Raw genomic sequence first — 23,438 nt, forward strand, 5'->3', positions numbered from 1 at the left:
AAGGCTGTAGTCGGGCCGTGAACGTCGTCTCCGTCCACCAATCGAGTTATCCCACGTCTCTCATCGAAACATCGGGAATCAACCCTAACGGGTTCCTATCAGTTGGTAATCAGAGCAAGATTTATCTGTGAGAGACTTCCAATCCTTCACTGTTTTAAATTTTCCTATAGTCCAAAAAAGCCAAAAAAAAATAGTAGATTAGTTTACCCACAATCCTATAAACCCTTTGAGCCTTTGCTAGCGCTGCTTAGTTAGGGCTTGTTGAGTTTTTGGTTGCATCGGTTGTGTCGAGTTGCTGATCTTAGTTTTAGTCCTTTAGAGTTTCGAGTTCTTGTCACGTTCTAGTCACAGCCGTGTGCTACCATATAAACCTTTCTGTTGGCTGAATTTGAATACATCCTCGCGTTCAAGTCCAAGTAGGAATCTGAATTTGTCTGAGACCGAATCCCACATGGTGTTGAGTTCGAGTTGGAATCGGTTTTGTGTCCGAATTGACAGCTGCCTTGTTGCTGTTTTGAGTCCGAATCTGAGTACATATTTGTGCAGCAGTAGTCCTACCTATACTCAAACTCTCCACGTCCTGTGTATACATTTTGCCTCGGTTTACTTCAGAGAGAGAAAAAAAGTTGTTGCTATTTTTATCGGAATACCCCTGTCCTTTTGAAAAAAGTTTGTGTGGTGTGTGATTCTTGTGAAATCATTTTATTCATATAATCACATTTGAGGATCCCCAGAAAAAAAAGAAGAAAAAGAGGAAAAAAATAGAAAAGAAAAGAAAAGAAATAAAGAAACAGGAAGAAAAGGGGTTGTTCATTGTGCCTCTCTATTGTTTTCCGGTGGTGTGCTGTGACTTCCTTTGTGTCCAAGCTCGCGTCTCTAGTACGGTCTTGGCTAGGACCAGCATAGTACCACCGTTGAACGATTATTTAGCTTGCTTTTGTGACTAACGTGGTGCTAGTACTTTCTTGCTTCAGCCCACCTACAGCTCCACATATTTTGACTACAGCTTGACAGGTCTTATTGTTGCGGCACCGATACACTTGATTCCATGATTGCAGACTTCTTGGTAGCCGTCCCCTCCTGTTGAGCAAGGTAAGAATTGGTAAGAGCTTGTGTAACGGGTTGAGAGTGAGCGCCTTGCAGTAGCTACATCTTAATAGCTGTAGGGTTTCTATTTCTTCACCTGTTTTCTTGTTGCCTTTGTTCGTCTAACCGTGACAGGATCAGAGGATAGTCAGAATATGCCACATTCTCCCTGCACCAAGGGCATCATACAACATTTTGAACAGCTAGTGAAGGGGCACATGGAAGGGCTTGATGATGATTTGCAGGTGACGAATGAGAAGATTGGGCAGTTGAGGCCACGCAGCTTGCCACCAGCACCAAGCTTACAGGGCTGGAGATGTTGGTCGCTCGTATTGACAAAAGTCTTGCTGCCATTTTGAGGCGCTTTGATGAGACGCATGCCAAGACTACAAATGGGCATGATGGAGATAACAACAAGGATGAGCGTGTCAAGGATAATTGGGATGTTGATATTGAACAAGATGACCCAGACGCTCATGATCGCCAACAGCTACGTAATAATCGAAGAGGTATGGGTGGTTACCGACGACGCGAGGTACATAATAATGATGATGCTTTCAGTAAGGTAAAATTTAAGATACCTCCTTTTGATAGTAAATATGATCCTACTTGGGAAATTGCTGATAATCAAAAGTTTGCTTGTCATGAATTTTCTGAAAATACACGTGTTAGGTCTGCTACTAGTGAATTCACTGATTTTGCTTCTGTTTGGTGGATAGAACATGGTAAGAAAAATCATAATAACATGCCACAAACATAGGATGCTTTGAAATGGGTCATGCGAGCTAGATTTGTTCCTTCTTACTATGCACGTGATCTTTTAAATAGGTTGCAACAATTGAGACAGGGTGCTAAAAGTGTAGAAGAATATTATCATGAATTACAAATGGGTATGCTATATTGTAACTTAAAGAAAGATGAGGAACATGCTATGGCTAGATTTTTGGGTGATTTAAATCATGAAATTCAGGACATCCTTGCTTATAAAGATGATACTAACATAACTCGTTTGTTTCATCTTGCTTGTAAAGCTGAAAGGGACGTGCAGGAGTGACGTGCTAGTACCAAGACTATATTTTTGCAGGAAAATCTACATCATGGCAACCATGCACGACTACCTCTTTGACCAGACATGCACCTCCACCCTCTCCCTTCCCAAGTCGCCGGCACCACCACCTCCCTCCAGCAACAAGCAACGTGCTCCTCCCAAATTCAGCAACTAAGACTGCCTAGAAACCAGCTACTAGTACCTCTTCGGTTGCATCCATGGGTAGAACAAGAGATGTTCAGTACCATCGATGCAAGGGCTTTGGACACGTACAGTGTGACTATCCTAGCAAGCATGTTTTGGTGGTCAAAGAAGATGGTGGGTATTCCTCCGCTAGTGATTTTGATGAAGATACCCTCGCTTTGCTTGCTGCTGACCATGCAGGTAATGAGGAACAACCAGTACATCAGATTGGTGTAGAGGATGCAGATCATTATAAGAGCCTGATTGTGCAGCGTGTGCTTAGTACACAAATGGAGAAGAGCAAAATTAGCAGCATGCACTATTTCAAATAAAGTGTGTCATTAAAGAGCGTTTGTGCCGTTTGATCATTGATGGAGATAGCTGCAATAACTTGGCTAGCAGCAATATGGTGGAGAAGCTTGCACTTACAACCAAACCGCACTCACATCCATATCACATTCGATGGCTGAACAATAGTGGTAAGGTTATGGTAACGAGACTGGAGCGAATTAATTTTGCTATATTGGATCATATCATGACATTGTTGAACGTGATGTTGTGCCTATGGAAGCTTGTCATATTCTGCTAGGTAGACCATGGCAATTTGATACGGATTGTATGCATCATGGTAGATCAAATCAGTATTCTCTCATACACATGATAAGAAAATTGTTTTGCTTCCTATGTCGCCTGAAGCTATTGCGCGTGATGATGTTGCAAAAGCTACAAAAACTAAAATTGATAGTGATAAAAATGCCAAATCTATTAGTAGTAAGAAAGATGAGATAAGATTGAAAGGACATTGCTTGCTTGCTACTAAATTTGATATTAATGAACTGGTTGCTTCCACTTCTGTTGCCTATGCTTTGGTATGCAAGGATGCTTTGATTTCAATTCACAATATGTAGCATTCTTTGCCCCTGCTGTTACTAACATTTTGCAGGAGTATTCTGATGTGTTTCCAAGTGAGATACCAGCGGGGCTACCACCAATACGAGGGATTGAGCACCAAATTGACCTTCTTACTAGTTCATCTTTGCCAAACTGTGTGCCATACAGGACAACTCCGGAGGAAACAAAAGAAATTCAGCGACAAGTGCAAGAACTACTCGACAAAGATTATGTGCGTGAGTCCCTTAGTCCTTGTGCTGCCCCAGTTATTTTAGTACCTAAGAAAGATGGAACATGGTGTATGTGTGTTGAGTGCAGAGCTATTAATAATATCACCATTTGGTATCGACACCCTATTCCACGTTTGGATGATATTCTTGATGAACTGAGTGGTACTGTTGTGTTTTTCAAAGTTGATTTGCATAGTGAGTACCACCAGATTCGTATGAAATTGGGAGATGAATGGAAAACTGCTTTCAAAACTAAATTTGGTTTATATGAGTGGTTAGTCATGCCTTTTGAGTTAACTAATGCACCTAGTACTTTCATGAGATTAATGAATGAGGTTTTGCGTGCCTTCATTGGAAAATTTGTTGTAGTCTAATTTGATGATATATTGATTTACAACAAATCTATGGATGAACATCTTGATCACTTACATGCTGTTTTTAATGCTTTACGAGATGCACGTTTATTTGGTAACCTTGAGAAGTGCACCTTTTGCACCGATCGAGTGTCTTTTCTTGGCTATGTTGTGACTCCACAGGGAATTGAGGTTGATCAAGCCAAGGTAGAATCTATACAGAGATGGCCTGTATCAAAGACTATCACACAAGTGCGGAGTTTTTTAGGACTTACTGGTTTCTATCGCCGTTTTGTGAAGGACTTCAGCACCATTGCTGCACCTTTTAGTTGGGGCAAAATACAAGAGAACTCCTTCAACATGCTGAAAGATAAGTTGACACATGCACCCCTCCTCCAACCTCCTAATTTTAATAAGACTTTTAAGCTTGAATGTGATGATAGTGGTATTGGATTGAGTGGTGTTTTGTTAAAGGAAGGCAAACCTTTTGCGTATTTTAGTAAAAAATTGAGCGGGCCTGTTCTGAGTTATTCTACTTATGATAAGGAATGGTACGCTCTTGTTCGCACATTAAATACATGGCAGCATTACTTGTGGCCCAAAGAGTTTTTTATTCATTCTGATCATGAATCTTTGAAGCATATTCGTAGTCAAGGGAAATTGAATTGTAGACATGCTAAGTGGATTGAATTTACTGAATCTTTTCCGTATGTTATTAAGCACATGAAAGGGAAAGAGAATATTATTACTGATGCTTTGTCTAGGAGATATACCTTGTTGAATCAACTTGATTACAAAATCTTTGGATTAGAAACAATTAAAGACCAATATGTTAATGATGCTGATTTTAAAGATGTGTTGCTGCATTGCAAAGATGGGAAAGGATGGAACAAATTCATCGTTATTGATGGGTTTGTGTTTAGAGCTAACAAGCTATGCATTCCAGCTAGCTCCGTTCATTTATTGTTGCTGCAGGAAGCGCATGGAGGTGGCTTGATGGGGCATTTTGGAGCGAAGAAAACGAAGGATATATTTGCTAGTCATTTCTTTTGTCCAAAGATGAGAAGAGATGTGGAGAGAATTGTTGCTCATTACACGACATGTCGAAAGGCTAAGTCATGGTTAAATCCACACGGTTTGTATTTGCCTCTATCTGTTCCTAGCGCTTCTTGGAAAGATATTCCTATGTATTTTGTGTTGGGTTTGCCAAGGACTAGAAAGGGACGTGATAGTGTGTTCGTGGTTGTTGATAAATTTTCTAAGATGGCACATTTCATACCATGTCATAAAACTGATGATGCTACTAAAATTGCCAATTTGTTCTTTCGAGAAATTGTCCGTTTGCATGGTATGCCCAACACAATTGTTTCTTATCATGATGCTAAATTTCTTAGTCATTTTTGGAAGACTTTATGGGAAAAACTAGGAACTAAGATTTTATTTTCTACTACATGTCATCCCCAAACTGATGGTCAAACTGAAGTTGTAAATAGAACTTTGTCGACCATGTTAAGGACTATTTTAAAGAAGAACATTAAGATGTGGGAAGATTGTTTGCCTCATATTAAATTTGCCTATAATCGTTCGCTGCATTCTACTACAAAGATGTGCCCATTTCAGATTGTTTATAGTTTTTTGCCTCGTGCTCCTATTGATTTGATACCTTTACCCTCTTCTGAAAAGCTAAATTTTGATTCTACTAAGCGTGCTAAATTACTGTTAAAACTGCATGAAACAACTAAAAAACATAGAGCGTATGAATGCTAAATATAACTTTTCTGGTGATAAAGGTAGAAAGGAACTAATTTTTGAACCTGGTGATTTAGTTTGGTTGCACTTGAGAAAGGATAGGTTTCCTGAATTGAGAAAGTCTAAATTGATGCCTAGGGCTGATGGACCATTTAAAGTGTTAGAGAAAATTAATGATAATGCATATAAGTTCGAGCTGCATGCATATTTTGGGGTTAGTCCCACATTTAACATTGCAGATTTGAAGCCATTTGGTAGAAGAAGAAGAGTTTGAGTCGAGGACAACTCAAATGCAAGAAGGGGAGGATAATAAGGACATCATCATCAACGATACATCCATGCCGACACAACTACCAGTTTCTACGTCGACACAAGTACCGGTTTCTGGTCCTAGTACTCGTGCCCGTGCTCGTTAACTTAATCAAGTAAGTTCACTCTTGAGTTCCTATCCATCATATTTAGACTATGGAGACGTGTGCACTCTTGTTTTGGTTAGGAACCAAGGAGAAGATCGAAAGGGAAAAGGATTCGCGCAAGCTGGATTTGGACTGCAGGACAGCACCAACTTGTGATGGTCACCACGGTCGCATACGGACTCGAATTGGGGCGTTCAAGTACTTCATGAAATTCTTATGAAGTTTATTTTCATATGGATCTGGACTCCTGAGGCGGCCGCAATGACTGAATTACTACCAAGAGATTTTCTATCCAAAAGTGTTGCATCGCCTTATTTTGGCCCAATGAGCCGTGTATTAAGTCGGGTCCATTAGGGACGCGTCCTAAGGTTGGAGCACGACCCCAACACCCTAGTGGTCGTCCTCCTACCTTCATATACCCCTTAGCCGCCACCAAGAACAGTGGGGTTTTGTTTAGATCAAGTTTAGCTCTCGCTACTTGCTTGTAAGTGCGCGTGCTGGATCAGCTACCTGTCTTCTTGTCTTCGAAACCCCATCATTATTGAGATTGAGTTTGAAACCTTCATCTTCATTTAGTAAATTTAGTATTTGTTATACTTGTTCTTGCTAGTTCTTCGATTGCTTGCAGGACAAGTGCCCTAGTGGCCGGGTGACGCGCTCCACAAGATCGCGGTAGCCATTGGATGGGGTGTATCGGTTGCTAAGGCGCAGCATCCTTGGAAGGCTGTAGTTAGGCCATGAACGTCGTCTCCATCCACCAATAAAGTTATCACACGCTTCTTATCGAAAGATCGGGAATCAACCCTAGCGGATTCCTATCAAAATGATAGCCCATTGTTATTGCCATGTGCAAAGTTAATAAAGAAAGGAGCTACATCGATTAAATCCATTTGTCTACTGCAATAAAGAAAGGAGCACAAAGAAACTGAAAGGATGGCTGGCGAGCACCGGCAGTAGTAGGACCCATCTAGGCAGGCGACACCGCGACAGAAACCAGGCGACGACCGACGATGGTGACAGGACCAGAGGCAGGGGTGCCGATGGGAGCCCAGCAGTGCACCAGCACGCCGCCGGTGGCAGGAGCGATGCGTCCGCGGCTTCGGCGCAGTCGAGGGCTCGATTTAGGAACTAGATCGTCGTGAAATCGGCAATTGGGAGTGCCGAGGACGAGCACAAATTTGGCTCCAGATGCCGCGCGTTATGGGTACGAGTAAATATTGGGAGTTAGTTTTGGGAAATGTTGGAGTCCGATTTTCATAGTTAAGTTCAAAATTAAGTTATTGGGAGTAATTTTTGAGGACTCTTGGAGATGCTCTAAGAGCAATTCCAAGAGTTCCTAAAAAATTCTTCCCCAAAATGAGGTATTGGGGACTACGCTAAAAAAATTTCTCCCAAAAATATATCAGGGCATAGCAGAACGCTAAAAACTATCATCCAATAATTCAAAATAAACCACATCATCATAATCGGAATAATGGCAACTCGTTGAATCGGGCCTGTCTTGCAACAGCATGTAGAGCAGCATGTCATTGCCGGCGTCCATGGCGCCAGGCAAGCACAGTGCAGACAGTCACGCGGCACAGGCCTTGCCCCACTCCGTCGACGAGCTCTTCTGCAACAGCCAGATCCGCCCCATCCGCCTCGCTGCCGCGAGGCTCCAGCCCCATGCGGACCAGCCGCTCGGTCCCGACGTCGCGGCGAAGGAAGGTGGTGGCGGCGGCAACCTTGACGCCGTGCCCGAAATACTAAGGATCCGGCGACTCCGAAATACTACACCGCCGGCAATCCATCACTACAAGCCTATTGCACGGCACTACACGTACAGTGTGCAAGAACACTACCACAGCAATGGAGCTGCCACTAACATTGGCTCTCGACGAATCAAAGGGTCAATTTGATTTACGAACTACGGCCACGATGCGAGCGCCACCCGCCGCCGCTGCCTACTTCACGGTGCTATTGCTCATGGAGCTAATCCTCTGCGCCAGCGCATCCATGTACCAGCCCGGTGGCTGTTGCCTCCTCTCCATCTCCGTCGGCACCGGCGGCACCGCCATCCCGACATCCCCACCCCTCATCCCTTCGCTCAGCAGCTCCTCCCAGAAGTCCTCGGTCAGCTCCGCCGCCTCGCCGCCCTGGGCCTCCTTCTCGTCCTACTTCCGCTTCCCGAGGCCCTGGATGTTGAGTGCCAGGTTCTCCAGCTCCAAGGTCCCTGGCTCGTCGCTCCCTAGCACCTCGAACCCGCGCGGCCGGAACAGCAGCTCGTCCTGATGACGCGGGGAAGCCTAGGCGCCACCGCAGCTGCCGCCACTGGGGAAGCCTAGGCACCGCCGCCGCCGCCGCTGGGGAAGCCCAGGCGCGAGGAAATGGTGCACGCGGAAAAACAAAAGGCACGAGTGGCCAATCGCGAGCACGCGCGGACGGATTGGGGAAGAAGGTGTGCCCCGCGTATTTGCGAGAAAAATAGCTGCGGATGCAGGTGTGACGACCGACCCCAAATCTCATGAGCTAATCTTAATCCGAGTCCCAAATCCCCCACCTCAGCTCCCCGAGTTGAAGTGCTCAACCTCCAGGCCGGTCCCGACCCCTGAGATCCAACCCCTCTCCGTGGGCTCCCCGTTCCGACCCCGCCGACCCCAACTTACCGCCGGATCCTTCTAAGTTTCCCGCAACGCCCCTCTCTCAATCTGAGCAGTGGACCAACCGAGACTGACCGGTGGACCCACAAAGATCTTTCCCTCGGATCTCCCGCGACAGACGCACTCGAGTGGCATGCCCGCCTCAGAGCTTCTCTGCCGCGTGGCTCAACTTCTCCGACACCCGCCGCTCCGCCCCGTCGCCAGCTTGGACCGGAGGGATATTCGTGCCCCCTTTCCCCAATCGCAGCGGAAGCCCTCTGCAACCCTTTCTGCAGCACCTCGTCACCCGCGCCCATCATCACCTCGCCGGACCCCCGGCTGCGGAGCCCGATGCCTCCTGCCTTTTCCGCTGCCCCTCTACAGTCGCGCCGCCCAGACTGCGCTACGCGACGATTCCTCCATCGCCAATCCAGACCCCGGCCGCGACAGTCCCTTTCCCGCCTTGTCAGAGCAGCGCCCCAACAGTCTGTTGCTCTGTGCTCGCCCGCACGACCGCAGCTGCCTATCTTCTCACCTGTGCGCCCTCGCTTCTAGTGCCGTTTCCCCGGTCACTTCCATCAGATCCACCGCACGACGACGAACGCCTCTACCAAATCTCAACCATCGGCAAAACCGCGCTTGCGCCGCCCTGTCGCTGGTGCCCAATGACCGCCGGTGTCATCCCCGAAGTCCTACTCCACCGCCCTCGTTGCTCAATCGCCGCCCCGGCAGCGCACTCCATCGTTTCTTCCCCGGTCTTGGTGCCGCTCCAACCTTCTCTCTTCCGCGCAGCTATAAAAGGGAATGCCAGAGCTCCGCCGGAGTTCCCCTTCGCCATCGCTGCCCTCCCGCCTTTGCTCCCTGTTCGTGCTCAAAGCGCCACTGCCTAAGTCCCTGCGGAACTCTCCTCTCCGCTCCCCGGCCACCCTTCCCAATCCACCCAGCCGCTTGCTCCTCCGCGCTGTGCTAAAGCTTGCTTGTTGTCCACAAGAAGCACCGCCGCCGCCGGAGTACCGCCGGACATCGCCCCCTCCCAAGTCTTAGTGCTTCAGTCCTTCCGCTCAAGTCTGCTCCTTCCCGACCCCAAACTTCACCTGTGAGCCGAAGGTAAGCTGCCGACCCTTTGTCCATCTCGTCCGACCCCTTCTATTCGTCCGACCCTTTTTCCGCCTCGTCCGACCCCTTCTGTCCGCCCGACCCCTGTTCCGTCTCGCCCGACCCTGTCTGTCTCGCCGACCCTTTCTCCGCCTCACCCGAGGGCTCGGCTGTATCTTTTTCCTTGAACCGAGGGTATATGTGTAAAACTCGGAGACTTCTCTGCGTTAAGTCTGAGGACCCCTAGCACAGCTATTCCTCTAGTCTAAGGGTCAGATCATAAGTTTCTTCCCATCCGACCCTTTTACCTTGCTCTCCACCAACTCAAGTACACTTCCCCACTTTTCCGTAGCCTTGCTACAAAGTCTTTGGGCTAAAACTTGCACGTGTTGCTGTTGAAATAACCGTCTAAATACTAATCCTTGCATTGCATTTCGTGTAGAGCTGCGTCTCGCCGACGGTGTCTACGAGTTGTACCCGGCGCCAGAAGACGAAGCTGCAGCAGAGCTCCTGCCTCCAGAAGCCGAAGCCGAAGCCGCCCCAGCAGAAGACCCCTTCCCTTCCTTCTCGCTTGAAGGCAAGCCCCGGATGCATGAACCCCCTATGTTTTCCCAAACTTGCGCATGCCTTCTTTATCATGCTTGTGCATTTACGTATAGGAGTTGTTTGGAATCGTAGATGCATGACTTAGCTCCCTGATCTGAACACTAGCTGTTGGACCGAGCAGTTGCTGTGCTTAAATAGGAAGCGGTAAAAGTCGAGTGATTTCCTGTCACTCGCGAGTTGGAGGAGTTGGTTGTTTCTCCTTCTGTTACAACTATAAGGACGATGGACGGGGTCGGGTTCTGGTTAACTTTTTGGTGGTCGACTGATCTCCCCGTCTGTCTATGGAACTTGCTAAGGCCCGATAGTAGTGGTGTTCGTGATCAAGTGTTTGAAAGTACTAACCTCATACTTATTATGGGATAAGGAAGCCGAGTACCGGATTGAACCTAGACGTGAGCGGTCGCCCCATTGTCCTTGGAACGAAATTTCCCCTGCTAGCTGTCGCACGTGGTGGCAAGCGTGGTCACAGAACGGCAGAGGCCGGGTCTGTGGAACCTTGCACCAAAGGAAATGGGTCCGACACGGGTTAAGGGATTGATGGGGAAGGCCAACACAGGAAGCGACCCTCGGTGGTGCGCGGATATCGTGAGGTTAGGTTCACCATGCATGGTTAAAGAACTCGAATCGATTCGTCTGCCTCTCACAGTTTGAGACTGCTTGATCGCTATGCTACACTGAGTAATAAAGGAATCTGATGATGACATGGTCTTGATGATGATATATATATATATATATATATATATATATATATATATATATATATATATATATATATATATATATATACCTTTTGGTTGGTTCTATGTTTGCTTAGAGTAAGTTGCTAACTTAGACCGGATAATGAACTTAGAACCTAAGCTAAAACTTGAAAATAGGGATCTACATAGTGCTTTTGGCAACAAACCCCTCAGCCAAAGAGCCTTGCATGTCTAGAAGTGGTGGAGTAGCTTCCTCCTGTCGGTTAAGTCTTGTTGAGCTTAGTAGCTCAGCCTTGTTGTGGCTTCTCTTTTTCAGGTGAAGTTGCTGCTCCCGAGCCTTCTTCTGTTGGCACTTGGCCGCCCCAACTCCCTCCGGGTTGGACGGTTGAGTGGGATCCCTCCTCGGACGGCGAGGAGAGGGATCACTGACGTCTTGGCAGGCCTCACCAAGGACGTCCGACCCCTACGTTTAGCTTCCGCCTGTTTTACCTTCTGTTGTTTCCCTTTGAACCTTGTAAAACTCTGATGTTTGTTTTTAATGTTGATCTAAAATGACCAAATTTGTTTAACTCAGTGGACTTGTTGTATTCTCTGGAACCGCTCACCTTCGTGTGAGTTTGCTAATTCGGTCCTGTTCAAGTGGTTAAATCGGATGAAATCCGACGGCACTTCGTGTTGACTTGGTCAAGGCATGAGTGTCACGTATTAGGCGACTTAACCATGTTTAATCAAGCTAACCCGAAGTGGATCCGTCACAGCAGGTACACGTAAATTTGCGGGAGGTTTCGGGGAGCTATTGGAGTAACTTTTTTTCTAATTTTCCCCGGAGCTTTCGGAGTTGCTCCGAGGGCATGATTCGTCAGGGAGAAGATGAGTTGATTCCACGCTCAGGTGGGGAGTATGGCGCACGAGTGGCTCTGAGCTGTGAACTGGAACCACGCTCGCTCCACCTGTCAGGACCACTGGGCCACGTGCGGCGACACGCATACGGCAGGCACCGCGCGTGCGTTTTTGCTATAAAGCTAGAGGCCATGGACATCAGCGGCGAGAAGATAGAGATGGAGGCCATGGACATCAGCGGCGGCGGCGCGGGGAAGACGACGAAGATGAAGACGGTGTGCGTGACGGGCGCCGGGGGCTTCATCGCCTCCTGGCTCGTGCAGCTCCTGCTCTCCAGAGGCGACTACGTCGTGCATGGCACTGTTCGCGACCCGAGTAAGCTCCTGAATCTCTGATCTGGTCTGATCCCCTAGCTTGATCGATCACGGGCGGCGCATCTTCTGCCGATCGATCGGTTTGCTGCAGTAATCGGATCAGACAGGTAATCTGAGATCGATGCCGCAGGTGATCCCAAGAACGCGCACCTGATGGCGCTGGGAGGCGCCGGGGAGCGGCTGCGGCTGTTCAAGGCCGATCTGCTGGACTACGCCAGCGTGGCGGCCGCCGTCGCCGGCTGCGACGGCGTCTTCCACGTCGCCAGCCCCGTCCCGGCCGTCAACCCGACGAACCCGGATGTATGTAATTAAGAGCAGCTCAAATGCAATCGCAGATTCGAACATCGGCCTGATCTCCCATGCGTGCAGGTGGAGGTCCTGGCTCCGGCGGTGACCGGCACGCAGAACGTGCTCAAGGCTAGCGACGCGGCCAACGCCCGCCGCGTCGTGGTGGTGTCGTCGATCGGCGCGGTGATCATGAACCCCAAGATCCCCGACGGCGCCGTCGTCAACGAAGACTGCTGGTCCGACGAGGACTACTGCAGGACCACCGAGGTAATCCAATGCTGCATCCATGGCATAAAATTCGCTGCTTTGTTCAGCCACGAATTTCTCAGTCGTCTTGACTCGCTTCTGACTACTTGGGAGAGTCCTTCGCCGTTTCTGTCAGAATTGGTACTGCCTTTCCAAGACGCTGGCCGAGCGCGAGGCGCTGGCGTACGGCGAGAAGGCCGGGGCGGCGATGGACGTGGTCACCGTCTGCCCGCCGTGGGTCCTGGGCCCGCTGCTGCAACCGACGGTGAACACCACCAGCATGCGCCTCGTGGCCTACCTGACAGGTAGCTTGCATTGGCTCTCGATCAACGACCTTGCAGTGCCTGTGCTGAACATCTATGTAGTAAAGCAGCAGGCAATGCAATAACATGATCAGAGCTGCCGAGCAGGCGAGAACACCGACGAGAAGATGAGGAACATGGTGGACGTGCGCGACGTCGTGGAGGCGCTCGTCCTGGCGCTCGAAACCCCCGAGGCGTCCGGCCGGCGGCTCATCTGCAGCGCGCACGTGATGAAGGTGTCCGAGACGGTCGGCCTCGTCCACAGCTTGCACCGGGACCTGAAGCTGGACTACCCCAGGAAGTGAGAACCTGATCGATCGATGCGCCCATGAATTGTTATCATCAAGGCAGCGACGTTTGGTCCTCACTGTTTGGCGTTGATGGCTTGCAGGTTTGTTCAGGTGGAAGACGAGAAGGGAGTCAGCTCCAAAAGGCTGAAGGCGCTGGGGTGGAAGTTCAGGACGGCCGAGCAGACTCTCAGGGACACGATTGACTCGTACAAGGCTGCTGGAATCCTAAAATAATGAGGACTGATGAGTGATTGAGCCATGGAGATTGGACTCAAATTAAGGTGTAACAAAATGAAAGGGAAAGTGGTAATAATGAGAAGCAATAAAACTGCAGGCGTCGAAATTGGCAGTGCCTTTCTATTTTTAGAAAAAATAAATAAATAAAACACACTTATGGCTCCAGTATCCATTATTGACTCTCTGGTAACGACAGAATAGGCTACTCTAGGATAAATCTACCGCATCATCTAGAAAGCTTGCATTATGGATCGTTACTCCTGACGCGCAGCGTAGCGGAAAAAGAGTTGGAGCAGCCGGTCCAATGTAGGCGCGCGTCGGTGTAGAGGAAGTAGTCGATCACGATCGTCTCCTCCTCGTCCTCACCCCAGCAGCCGCCTCGCGCCGCCGTAGCCGATCAACATAGCTGCAACAGCAGCAACGCCTCCACGGAGTCCACACGTACGGTACGCCATGCTCCGGTGTGCTAGCACCGCGCGCGCAGCAGGGGTCTCGGGGTCAGGCCGAGAGGAAGTGGCGGCTAGGATTGTGGCGTGGTGGATGGTGCGCCCCTAGCCCTACCCCCATATTTATAGAACACACTAATGGGCTTCAAGGCTGAAGGCCCATTAATTACCTTAATCCCTCGTGGATCAATTACCATGTGGGCCTTTAGTCCGAATTGTTATGATTGCCTCTTAGGCACATCACCAACAAAATCAGCATTACAACACGAAAATATGACAAGACTATGAACAATCTGTGCTCGTGGGCAAGCACCCACCAGCATAAACGGCATTTGTACTAGCTCAACATGCTGACGGGAGCTATACCCACCAGAAAAACGTTCTCTGGCCTGGTGAATAACAAATTAACAATTTAATACGACAAACTGAATACTACTACCTCTTGCTCAGACTTCCAGTACAGAGGGTTCGAAACACAGGCGATAAAATGGAAAGGATGGAAAGTTTATCAAATACATATCATTTCCCTTTGTAATAGAATGCACGAGGATCTCAACTAAAAGAACAAGAGTTTTCTGTTTTTGTGGGTTAGGCGGCGTGAATGTATGATTGTGATCGAATGCATCTTTATCATCAGATGAAATAAGTTCTCACACATGCCCGCTCGTTCAAAAATAACGTATTTATAAGAACCAAGTGAAAGCTTGGGTGTTTAGTAGATGTGGTTGCATCTCCTACCCACCTGGGATCAAAACTCAGGTTTGATGCCATGTCTTTCAACGGTAACGGTAAGTAATGTGCATATCAACAACAAGGCGCCTACGGTGACATCATTACTCTTATATGCAGACCCAACATCTAAGTATATACTACCATGTTTCCAGAAAAAAAAAATGTGTATTAGAGAAAAAAAAAAGCATTTATTCCGTTGGTTGTTGATGCTGGAGATTCAATGGAGGGAGTCAGGCAGAGTAGCGCGAGCTGAGTAGTGGACCAGCAGGACTCGATCACGAGAATTAATAGCCGGCATGCAACAACAATGCGTCAACTTCATCGTACCGAGATGACAGATGAGAGTCCGGCCTTCGGCGCCTGCGGCTTCAGTTCGATGCATATGTGCATGGAGGCATCATGTCGCGCATTCTTCTCGTGTGCGAGTTGCGGGTAGTCACATGTGAATATGCTACTATCTTTACTTATGATTGTGTTGCAAGAAAGATCAATTCAGTTCAGAAAGCGGACAGCATTTTCTTACATGTAGCAGCATGTGTTGTACTATTCTGTCACTGCAAATTTTGTACCTTTGTCACGGCAGGTAAAACATAGTTCATATTGTTCCATTCTGCAGCAGGTACAGAGATATGATATGAATATATAACAAATAATGATGAGGTCCTGATAGCGCCAACTCAAGTTCTGTTCTTTTTCATCGTACCGTGGTGGCGTGGTGCCAACAGCAAGGGCACAAGGCAGCAGGTTTGGTCCCACACTATTTGGCGGTGATGACTTGCAGGTTTGTTCAGGTGGAAGTATAGGTGGTTAGATGGGCCGCTCCGCACTAGTCCGGTTTAGCCCGGTTCGAATAGACACGGCACTAATAGGTCCTAAGGCTTTTTCATGCCGGGCCAGGTCGGCACTGCGTACCGAACTGCTGGCCCAGGCTCAGCACGACGGCCTTTTTATTGGGTTGGGTTGGCCCGCTAGCAAAGCGGGCACTACCGTGCTAGTGCCGGGCAGGCACTATAGGCCATTCACCACTCAATCAAAACACCAAGTTAAGCAGATGCAAAATTTTGAGCTGCCTTCATCAACATCACAGAATTCACAATGGCAGGTTCATCAACAACACAGAATTTACTTCAAATTAGGCCATTCATCAATCATCAACATCACTCCAAGTTAGGCCATTCATCAACATCACAGAATTCACAATGGTTGCCTTCATCAACATCACAGAATTCAACCAGAGAGACATGAGAATTCACAAGTTTGAGCTGGTGCAATGGCTGGCTCATTAAAAACCTATCTAGGTAAAACTCACACCTCGTGAGAAACCCTAGATAGGAAAAAAGAGTGCAGCCCAGCTCAATCGCATAAACATTATAGTAGTTCAAGTTATTACAGGCCAAGTTTTACACATCTGAATCACCAAGAACATCTAGATACAAATTAGCAAAACTTTCCTCAAGTTCTTGATCCTCCAGCATGTTCTAAAGTCTTGCTTCTACAGCCTCCCAATCCTTGACGCAAGAGAGTATCTCCACCATCTCCGAGCTCAATCAACGCCGCATCTTCTCGATGATCCCGTCAAATGTACTAAAAGCAGACTCTGATAATACTGTAGAGACAGGCACAGATAGAACATCTTTAGCTAAGATTGACAGAACTGAGAGTATCTCCACCATCTCCGAGCTCAATCGACGTCGCCTCTTCTCGATGATTCTGTCAAATGTACTAAAAGCAGACTCTGATGATACTGTAGAGACAGGCACAGATAGAACATCTTTAGCTAAGATTAACAGAACTGGATAAGTTCTTTTATGCTCATACCACAAATTCAAGATGTTGAAGTTATCATCAAAATGGGTGACAGTGCCACTGTCCAAGTAGATAGAGAATTCAGAGCCAATACCCATACTAGTTGCACTAGTGCTTGCTGCTTGCAGCAAAGCACTTGTAGATGATCTTTTAGACAAAGCAAGAGGCAAACAGGGAGGAGGGGTGGAGAAAGAAGTATCAGGGACATCACCAATTCCAAAAGCAGATACATCAGCATCACTATCACTGAAAAAAATGTCATCCCAAGCACTATTTTTCTTACCAGAAGTGGATGGCGGTGGAGGCATTTGCAATTTAACCGCACCAAACTTGTCATCATACAGCTTAAATGCAGTAGAAAGTTCAGCTCTTACATCAGTGAAGTAAACAGAATAATCGGTACTAATAAGATTAGATAACAACCTAAGCACATTTTGAAAACCTTTCAATTTAGCTCTAGGGTCCAAGATGAATGCAACAGAATAAAGCATTGGAATATCCCTCCAGTACTTAAGATAGTAACTTTCATAGGAAAGACCACATGCCTAAGCAATTCATCATTTTCATAATATTTAAGATGCTTAGCAATCAAAATAAGCTGATGCAACATAAGTGGAGATGTAGGATAATAAACACCAGAAAGTTCAACAATAGAATCATAAAAAAGTTCAAAGAATGATAACATACTCTCTGCAACAGTCCAGTGATCTTCTATCAAAAGTAAAGGATCTTTTTCACCCCTGGGATAGTTAGTCTCAATGAAAACATTAAATGTCTGTCTGTAAGGAATCAGATGCTTAAGCATGAGGTATATGGAGTTCCACCTAACATCCATGTCCAAACCAAACTTTCTAGGACGAACATTCACAACAAGGCAAAATCTCTTAAATGAAGCAATGCGCTGGTTAGAAGAATTGATGAAAGAAATTGAAGTTCTAAATGCTTCAAGATATGGCTTAATATGATGCAAGGCAAAATTAACCATAAGATTAATGATATGACAAGTACAACGCTGATGTAAGAACACTTTACCAACATAAGCAAACAATTTAGAACTCAGTTTCACAATAGCATTGGTATTAGCAGAGGTATTATCCAAAATAACATAAAACACCTTTGAAATCAAACCATACTCCTCAATCACAGCAGTCACACGGTCAGCAATGTTCTGGCCAGTGTGAGATTTATCATCTTCTCTAATTGCCAATTAACATTAACATAATGAGCAACCATACTAAGATAATCTTTCTTAGCATTACCAGACCAGATATCAGAAGTGATAGGCACAAATGAAACACTAGTTAATGATTCAATAAGCTTAGCACGACAATTAGTAAAGTACTTGCTGAAATCTCTAGTGGTCATTTGCCTAGAGACAGCAGAGAATCTAGGATTATGAGCAAACTTAATGTACTCTTCAAATGCAACAGATTCACCAAAGCTAAGAGGAAGATCAACTCTAGCAATCATTCAACAAAGCCGAGTATGAGCTACCTCAGGACTATAATCCCAATGACGGACACTTCCATCCGTATTGAACTGGATCAAAGACTGGGAAACACGAAGCTTAGACTTCCTCGCTGGGCATTTCTCAACATGCCGGTTTAGATGGCTAGTGCCAATAGAAGATCCAGCAGCATATAAAGTGTCATAATGAATGCACTTGGTAGAGACCCTTACCTTCTTTCCATTGATGCCCTTGAATATCTTTTCAAAGTCCTTCCAGCATTCAGAGGTGGTGGAACTGCTCCTCTTGGTGCCGCTGCTCACCATGTCTGGATCAGCAACATCAGGTGCTACTTCACCATCAGCGATGCCGACTGGTTCGACAGCACTGCCACCGAAGAGCTCTTCCCGCTCTGCCTCCATGTCACTCTCATCATCTCCTCGCTGGCCCATCATCCGAAGCTCATCGTTGATGGTGTACCCTTGGAACTTGTTGTCACCATCCATCGCCGGTGCTCTGGTCCCTCAATGGACTTCCATGCAAATATACACGACATGACGTCAAAGAAAAGAAGCAGTCAACTCAAGCAAAGCACCAGAGCCAGGGAGGAGCGAGAGATCGACAGCTTACCAGCGGATCCGGAGCACCACAGCACGTGGCAAGGTCAACGAACAACAGATCCGGAGCACCAGAGCAACCGCCAGAACGAGAGGACAAGAGAGAGAGGCGGCGATAGGAGAGAGGAGTGGGAGGGGAATGGGAGAAGAAGACAACTAGGCAGAATCACCAGACCTCTGGTCCCTCAACGGGTTCAAGATCGGCGGTTCTGGATCCGAAGCACCAGAGCAACCGCCAACCGACGAGGGGAGGAGATCTTACTGATGGTTCCGGAGCACCAGAGCGACCGGCGAGGGGAGGAGATCTTACTGACGGTTCCGGAGCACCAGAGCGATCGGCGAACAACGGATCTAGCAACGGATCTAGGGTTTCTAGCTGGGGCGAACAACGAATCTAGCAACCGAGGGAGAGGCGGAGAGCGACGGGAGTTAAGGCCTCGAGGGAGGCGGCGACAGGAGGGAGGAGTGGGCGGGGGGCCGAGAGGCTAGGGTTTTTGGCTAGGGCGGTGGCCGACACCGACCTCCGGTCGTCGGAGAGGGAGGAGATGAGAGGGGCAGAGGGCGAGACCACGAGAGAGCCAAAGAGGCGTGAGAGGGCGAGAGGCGAGAGCGGTGGCCAGGCGGAGGAAGAAATGAGTGCTAGGGTTTCCGACTGAGGGGACGCGGCGCGCGGCCGGCTTATATACACGACTCCCCCAATGGTGTGATCCAACGGTTAGGAGGGGGAGCGTCTGCTCATCCAACGGTCGGGAGGGCGGTTGCTAGGGTATCGGGCTGGCATCGGGCTGGCCCAAAAATCATGCCGGGCTCGTGCTGGCCTAGCGTGCCGATGAGGCGGCCCAGGCCCGGCACTATGCATCGTGCCGGGCTGGCTCGGGCACTATTCGTCTCGTGCCGGGCTGCGCTAGTGCTTGGCTTTGTAGTGCCTAGCTTTGTAGTGCCAGGCCTCAGGGCGCCCAGTGGACCTAGTCCATCTAGCCATCTATGGGTGGAAGACGACTAGACGAGAAGGGAGTCAGCTCCAAGAGGCTGCAGGCGCTGGGTTAGAAGTTCAGGATGGCCGAGGAGACACTCAGGGACACCATTGACTCGTGCAAGGCTGCTAGAATCCTGAAATACTAATGACTGATGGAGTCATGTAGGTGTAACCCTGAAATGAAGAGGAAAGTGGTGATGATGCAATAATACAACAGCCGAAATTGGAAGTGCCACCGCTACATATATAATAGGCTATTCCAGATGAACTAACACTGTTGGTTCAAGAGAACCCAACAGTGAGACATTATCTTAGCCAGATTGGAGATTTGGAGTTCATTGTTTGAAAAAAAGGCATTTCGGAACCTCCGGAGTATCCGCAAATCTGGAACTTCCGGAGTTCTGGAGAATCTGGAACTTTCTCCAAAAATTCCAGAACCTCAAGAGTATTCGCAAATCTTTGCGAAAACTCCGAAACTCTCAAAACAACACCAATTTAATATATCCCATGTGATGTGCATGTGCTAAGGTGTCTCTCATAGGTTGGTTAGATCATCTTGATCACTTTATTCAATGTAAGACCACAGATTACGTATCCCTCTTAATAGTTCAACATTCCTAAACTCAAATTCAAACTGAAAGTAAACTGTCTTCAATGTATGCCTTGTTCACATTTCATTTCCTTTTTTATGGCCATCCAATAGTGCTACATGTCATCCCAATATTTTTACACCTACTCATGCACTTGATAACTCGTTAGACACTTAGTGTTATGTCATTAACTCATCAAAACTCACTTAGGGATCAAGAAACTCTTTTAGAACTTTTATTTACAGTCAAAGGAAATCCAAATTTGTTTCATTTTATCATGGCTGCATTATTGAATCAAACACTATTGGCACTTAAACATATTTTAACTGAAATATTAACATTGGGAAGTCTAATTTGAGGTACGATGGATAATAATGTGACAAAAGTCCATATGGGATTCTTCACGAGTTGCCACGCAGATGCCTTCCTCCTAAGTTCTGACATTCTCTTCCAAAGCGCAACGTTGTCAGTAACGCATCACCCTGACTCTGTCACCGTCGAGCCGGAGTTCCCAGGGTCCAAGGGGTCATCACGATCTAACGTGGAGCCGTACACCGCTGAGAGCGACAGCAACACCTCACCCATCGACGGCCGCGCTCGGGGCTCCCGCGCCACGCACCGCAGCGCCAGCGCGAGCAACGCGAACACCACGTCCGACGGGTAGTCCCCATGCAACCGGGCGTCCATGAACGCCGGGACCTTTTCCCGCACGCCGCCACCGTCGATGGCCAGCCGCTGCGCTTCCTGCCACAGCAGTAGCGCCTCGCCGCCGCCGCTGTCGGTGCCGACCCGTGCAGGCGCCGCTTCCTTCCCAGACAGGAGCTCGAGCACCACGACCCCGAAGGCGAACACGTCAAGGTGAGGGCCGATCAGCCTGTCCTCAAGGTACTCCGGCGCCAGGTACCCCTCCGTGCCCACGACGTTGCGCGTCATCTGCGCGCCGCCGGCGGCGGCGACTGCGCGCGCCAGGCCGAAGTTGGACACCTTGGCGCGGAGACGGGTGTCGAGCAGGACGTTGCTGCAGTTGTGCAGGTAGTTGAGCCCGTCGGCAATGTCGAACGCCACCTGCACCCAGTTCCTCCATGACCGTGGGAAGGAGCTGCTGCGGCAGGTGTAGCCGAGGACGGAGCTGCCGTTGTTGGCGTAGCAGCCGGCAGCACCGCCGGGGCGAGGAGGGGGAGGAAGAGGTGGCTGCAGGAGGTCGGGCGTCCTACTCAGCCGTGGTGAGGTGCCGGTGGCAGCGGCGGCAGCAGCATTGGTTTGCTACGTGCTTTTGCTGTGCTGGGAGATGGTCAGTGAGGCTGCTTGCCAGTGCCAGCGTCGCCGCGGGCAGCAGGAGATATGCCCCCTGCTCAGCTGCTCTGCTGGTGCCTTGACGGACCACTGGAGAGACTCGGGAGAGTGATAAGAGAATCGTGAAACTAGAGAGAGAGAGAGAAAAAAAAAATAACATTGTCAAGAATGGGATTCGAACCCATGCCCTTTCGGACCAGTACCTGAAACTGGCGCCTTAGACCAACTCGGCCATCTTGACCTTATACTGATCAATGATTATAGACTAATAATAATCTGTTCCCTCCCAAACAGTTATCCCTGGTTGCGTCCGGCTGACCGGCCGGCGCGAACGGGATGCGGAAATGGCCCAGATCGGCAGCCCGCAAGAACATGGCCACATGGGCCAGGCGACGGCAAGGGGACCGCGCGTGCTTTCTCATTTGTTTGTTTCCTTCCAAGCTCGCCGCCGGGCCCCGGAGGACGACGGATGGATGCATCGCCCCATTTATTATGCTTTTTTTTGGACGCCCTACCGGGCTCCTTTTCTTTTCCTGGACGTGTGAACGGCACAATTCATGAACAGCATCTCTCAAGAAAACACCATGAAAATGCATAGCTGGTTCAATTACGGCTCTTTTAGTTATATTTTCTTATTTTGGTTTTGAAAATTTTTTAGGGTGTTTCCCATTTTCCATTTCAATTTTTTTTTTGTTTCTTGTGGAGTTACATTTTATTACGAGTCTCGCTTAACATGTTGTCCCTGGAAAATCGAATATCCCCTTGGTTCACAGTCAAGGCCGGCTCTACAATTTCAAGAGCCCTAGGGTGAACTTGACGTCATGGCCCCGTAAGATAATTTGTATATGTAAATTTCACCTTTAAATTATACATTTATATCACTCATCCTCAGATACACAACGTTAATACTACTAAAGAAATTCTACGAACAGCAAAATAAAACTAAGGTGGTCACCTTTGAAGGACTCCCATCAACATTCAACGCCACTTCACAAAACATGTGACCACAAAATGTCCACTGTCTCTCATAAAAAACAACTTCTTCCACCATTTCTTTGTGGAAAGGACTCCCATCAACATTCAACGCCACTTCACAAAATCTGTGACCACAAAATGTCTCTCTCATAAAAAACAACTTATTCGGGGACGGCAGCAACCGATGGAAACGAGCAGCGTATGCTTTCATTTACCTGGGCTTGTGGTTGCTGTCCTTCCTCTCTCCAGTTTATGCTAGGCTTGGGCTGGAAGTGAACATTAGGCATTTGTACGCAGGATCAAGGATGGCCCCCTGCTTGGGCTGGGCCCTCGGCCATCGCACTTTTCGCCCCGGCCCAAAGATGGCCTTGTTCACAGTACCACGGGCTTTACAGAGGATTTGTGGAGAGATTTGGTAAGATTTGAGTCATTAGAAATTTTGTTGTACGTAGCCATTTGTAAAGAATAGTTGAGCGTTTTTTTTTTTGATAAAGTAGTTGAGCGTATTTGTAATCCCATAGAATTCCTAAAGTGCTTCAATGTGTTGTGCATATTTTTATTTTAGTTTTGTGAAGTTTGATCGATTTTATATAAAAATTCATGCATTCTATATGCTCCGCTGAAACTTTCATTCCTAGAATTTTCTTACGTCTTGTGATTATCTATTTTGCAGAATGCGCATGGGTAACGAAAATCTATTTTTCAATCATGTGTTTTCATTTTCTTGTGATCCGAAAAGCATCCTAACTAAGTGGGTCAATTTTACATGTACCTTCTCTATATATCGCTAGTAACCCTATCATGTCATTGTCTCTTTTGTCGCTTTTATGCAAGACACATCACATCATCTTTCATCCATGCATAGGTGATCTCCGATCTTTGTTTAAAGGATTAATTTGGTCCTGTGCCCCTGTTCTTAGATATATGATTAATTTGTTTAAAGGATTAATGTGATGCGACACCCAGCCCAGCCCCCAAAGGCCCCACGGCGCTGTCCGTGCAAGGG

At 47.8% G+C, this 23,438-nt stretch overlaps 3 protein-coding genes and 1 non-coding gene across 4 annotated transcripts; 2 read left to right on the forward strand and 2 right to left on the reverse strand.

The window, feature by feature from the left end:
* Positions 1-12,046: 12,046 nt before the first annotated feature.
* Positions 12,047-12,813, forward strand: LOC140222654 (cinnamoyl-CoA reductase 1-like). Its single transcript, XM_072293479.1, has 4 exons — positions 12,047-12,188; positions 12,318-12,487; positions 12,557-12,742; positions 12,790-12,813. The coding sequence occupies exons 1-4, from the start codon at positions 12,080-12,082 to the stop codon at positions 12,811-12,813; spliced, it is 489 nt and encodes a 162-aa protein (XP_072149580.1). The 5' UTR covers positions 12,047-12,079.
* On the forward strand, positions 12,563-13,774 carry LOC117854097 (phenylacetaldehyde reductase). Its single transcript, XM_072292955.1, has 3 exons — positions 12,563-13,026; positions 13,132-13,324; positions 13,415-13,774. The coding sequence occupies exons 1-3, from the start codon at positions 12,930-12,932 to the stop codon at positions 13,545-13,547; spliced, it is 423 nt and encodes a 140-aa protein (XP_072149056.1). The 5' UTR covers positions 12,563-12,929; the 3' UTR covers positions 13,548-13,774.
* A 6,867-nt stretch (positions 13,775-20,641) lies between these two features.
* Positions 20,642-21,936, reverse strand: LOC140222655 (protein LYK5-like). Its single transcript, XM_072293480.1, has 3 exons — positions 21,777-21,936; positions 21,474-21,547; positions 20,642-21,355 (listed from the first exon to the last, which is right to left on the reverse strand). The coding sequence occupies exons 1-3, from the start codon at positions 21,934-21,936 to the stop codon at positions 20,642-20,644; spliced, it is 948 nt and encodes a 315-aa protein (XP_072149581.1).
* TRNAL-CAG (transfer RNA leucine (anticodon CAG)) lies at positions 21,618-21,698 on the reverse strand. Its single transcript has one exon. It is a non-coding gene; the product is annotated as a tRNA-Leu (tRNA).
* Positions 21,937-23,438: the final 1,502 nt, after the last annotated feature.

This window comes from Setaria viridis, chromosome 4 (assembly GCF_005286985.2).
Source record: "Setaria viridis chromosome 4, Setaria_viridis_v4.0, whole genome shotgun sequence".
NCBI classification, from domain to species: Eukaryota; Viridiplantae; Streptophyta; class Magnoliopsida; order Poales; family Poaceae; genus Setaria; species Setaria viridis.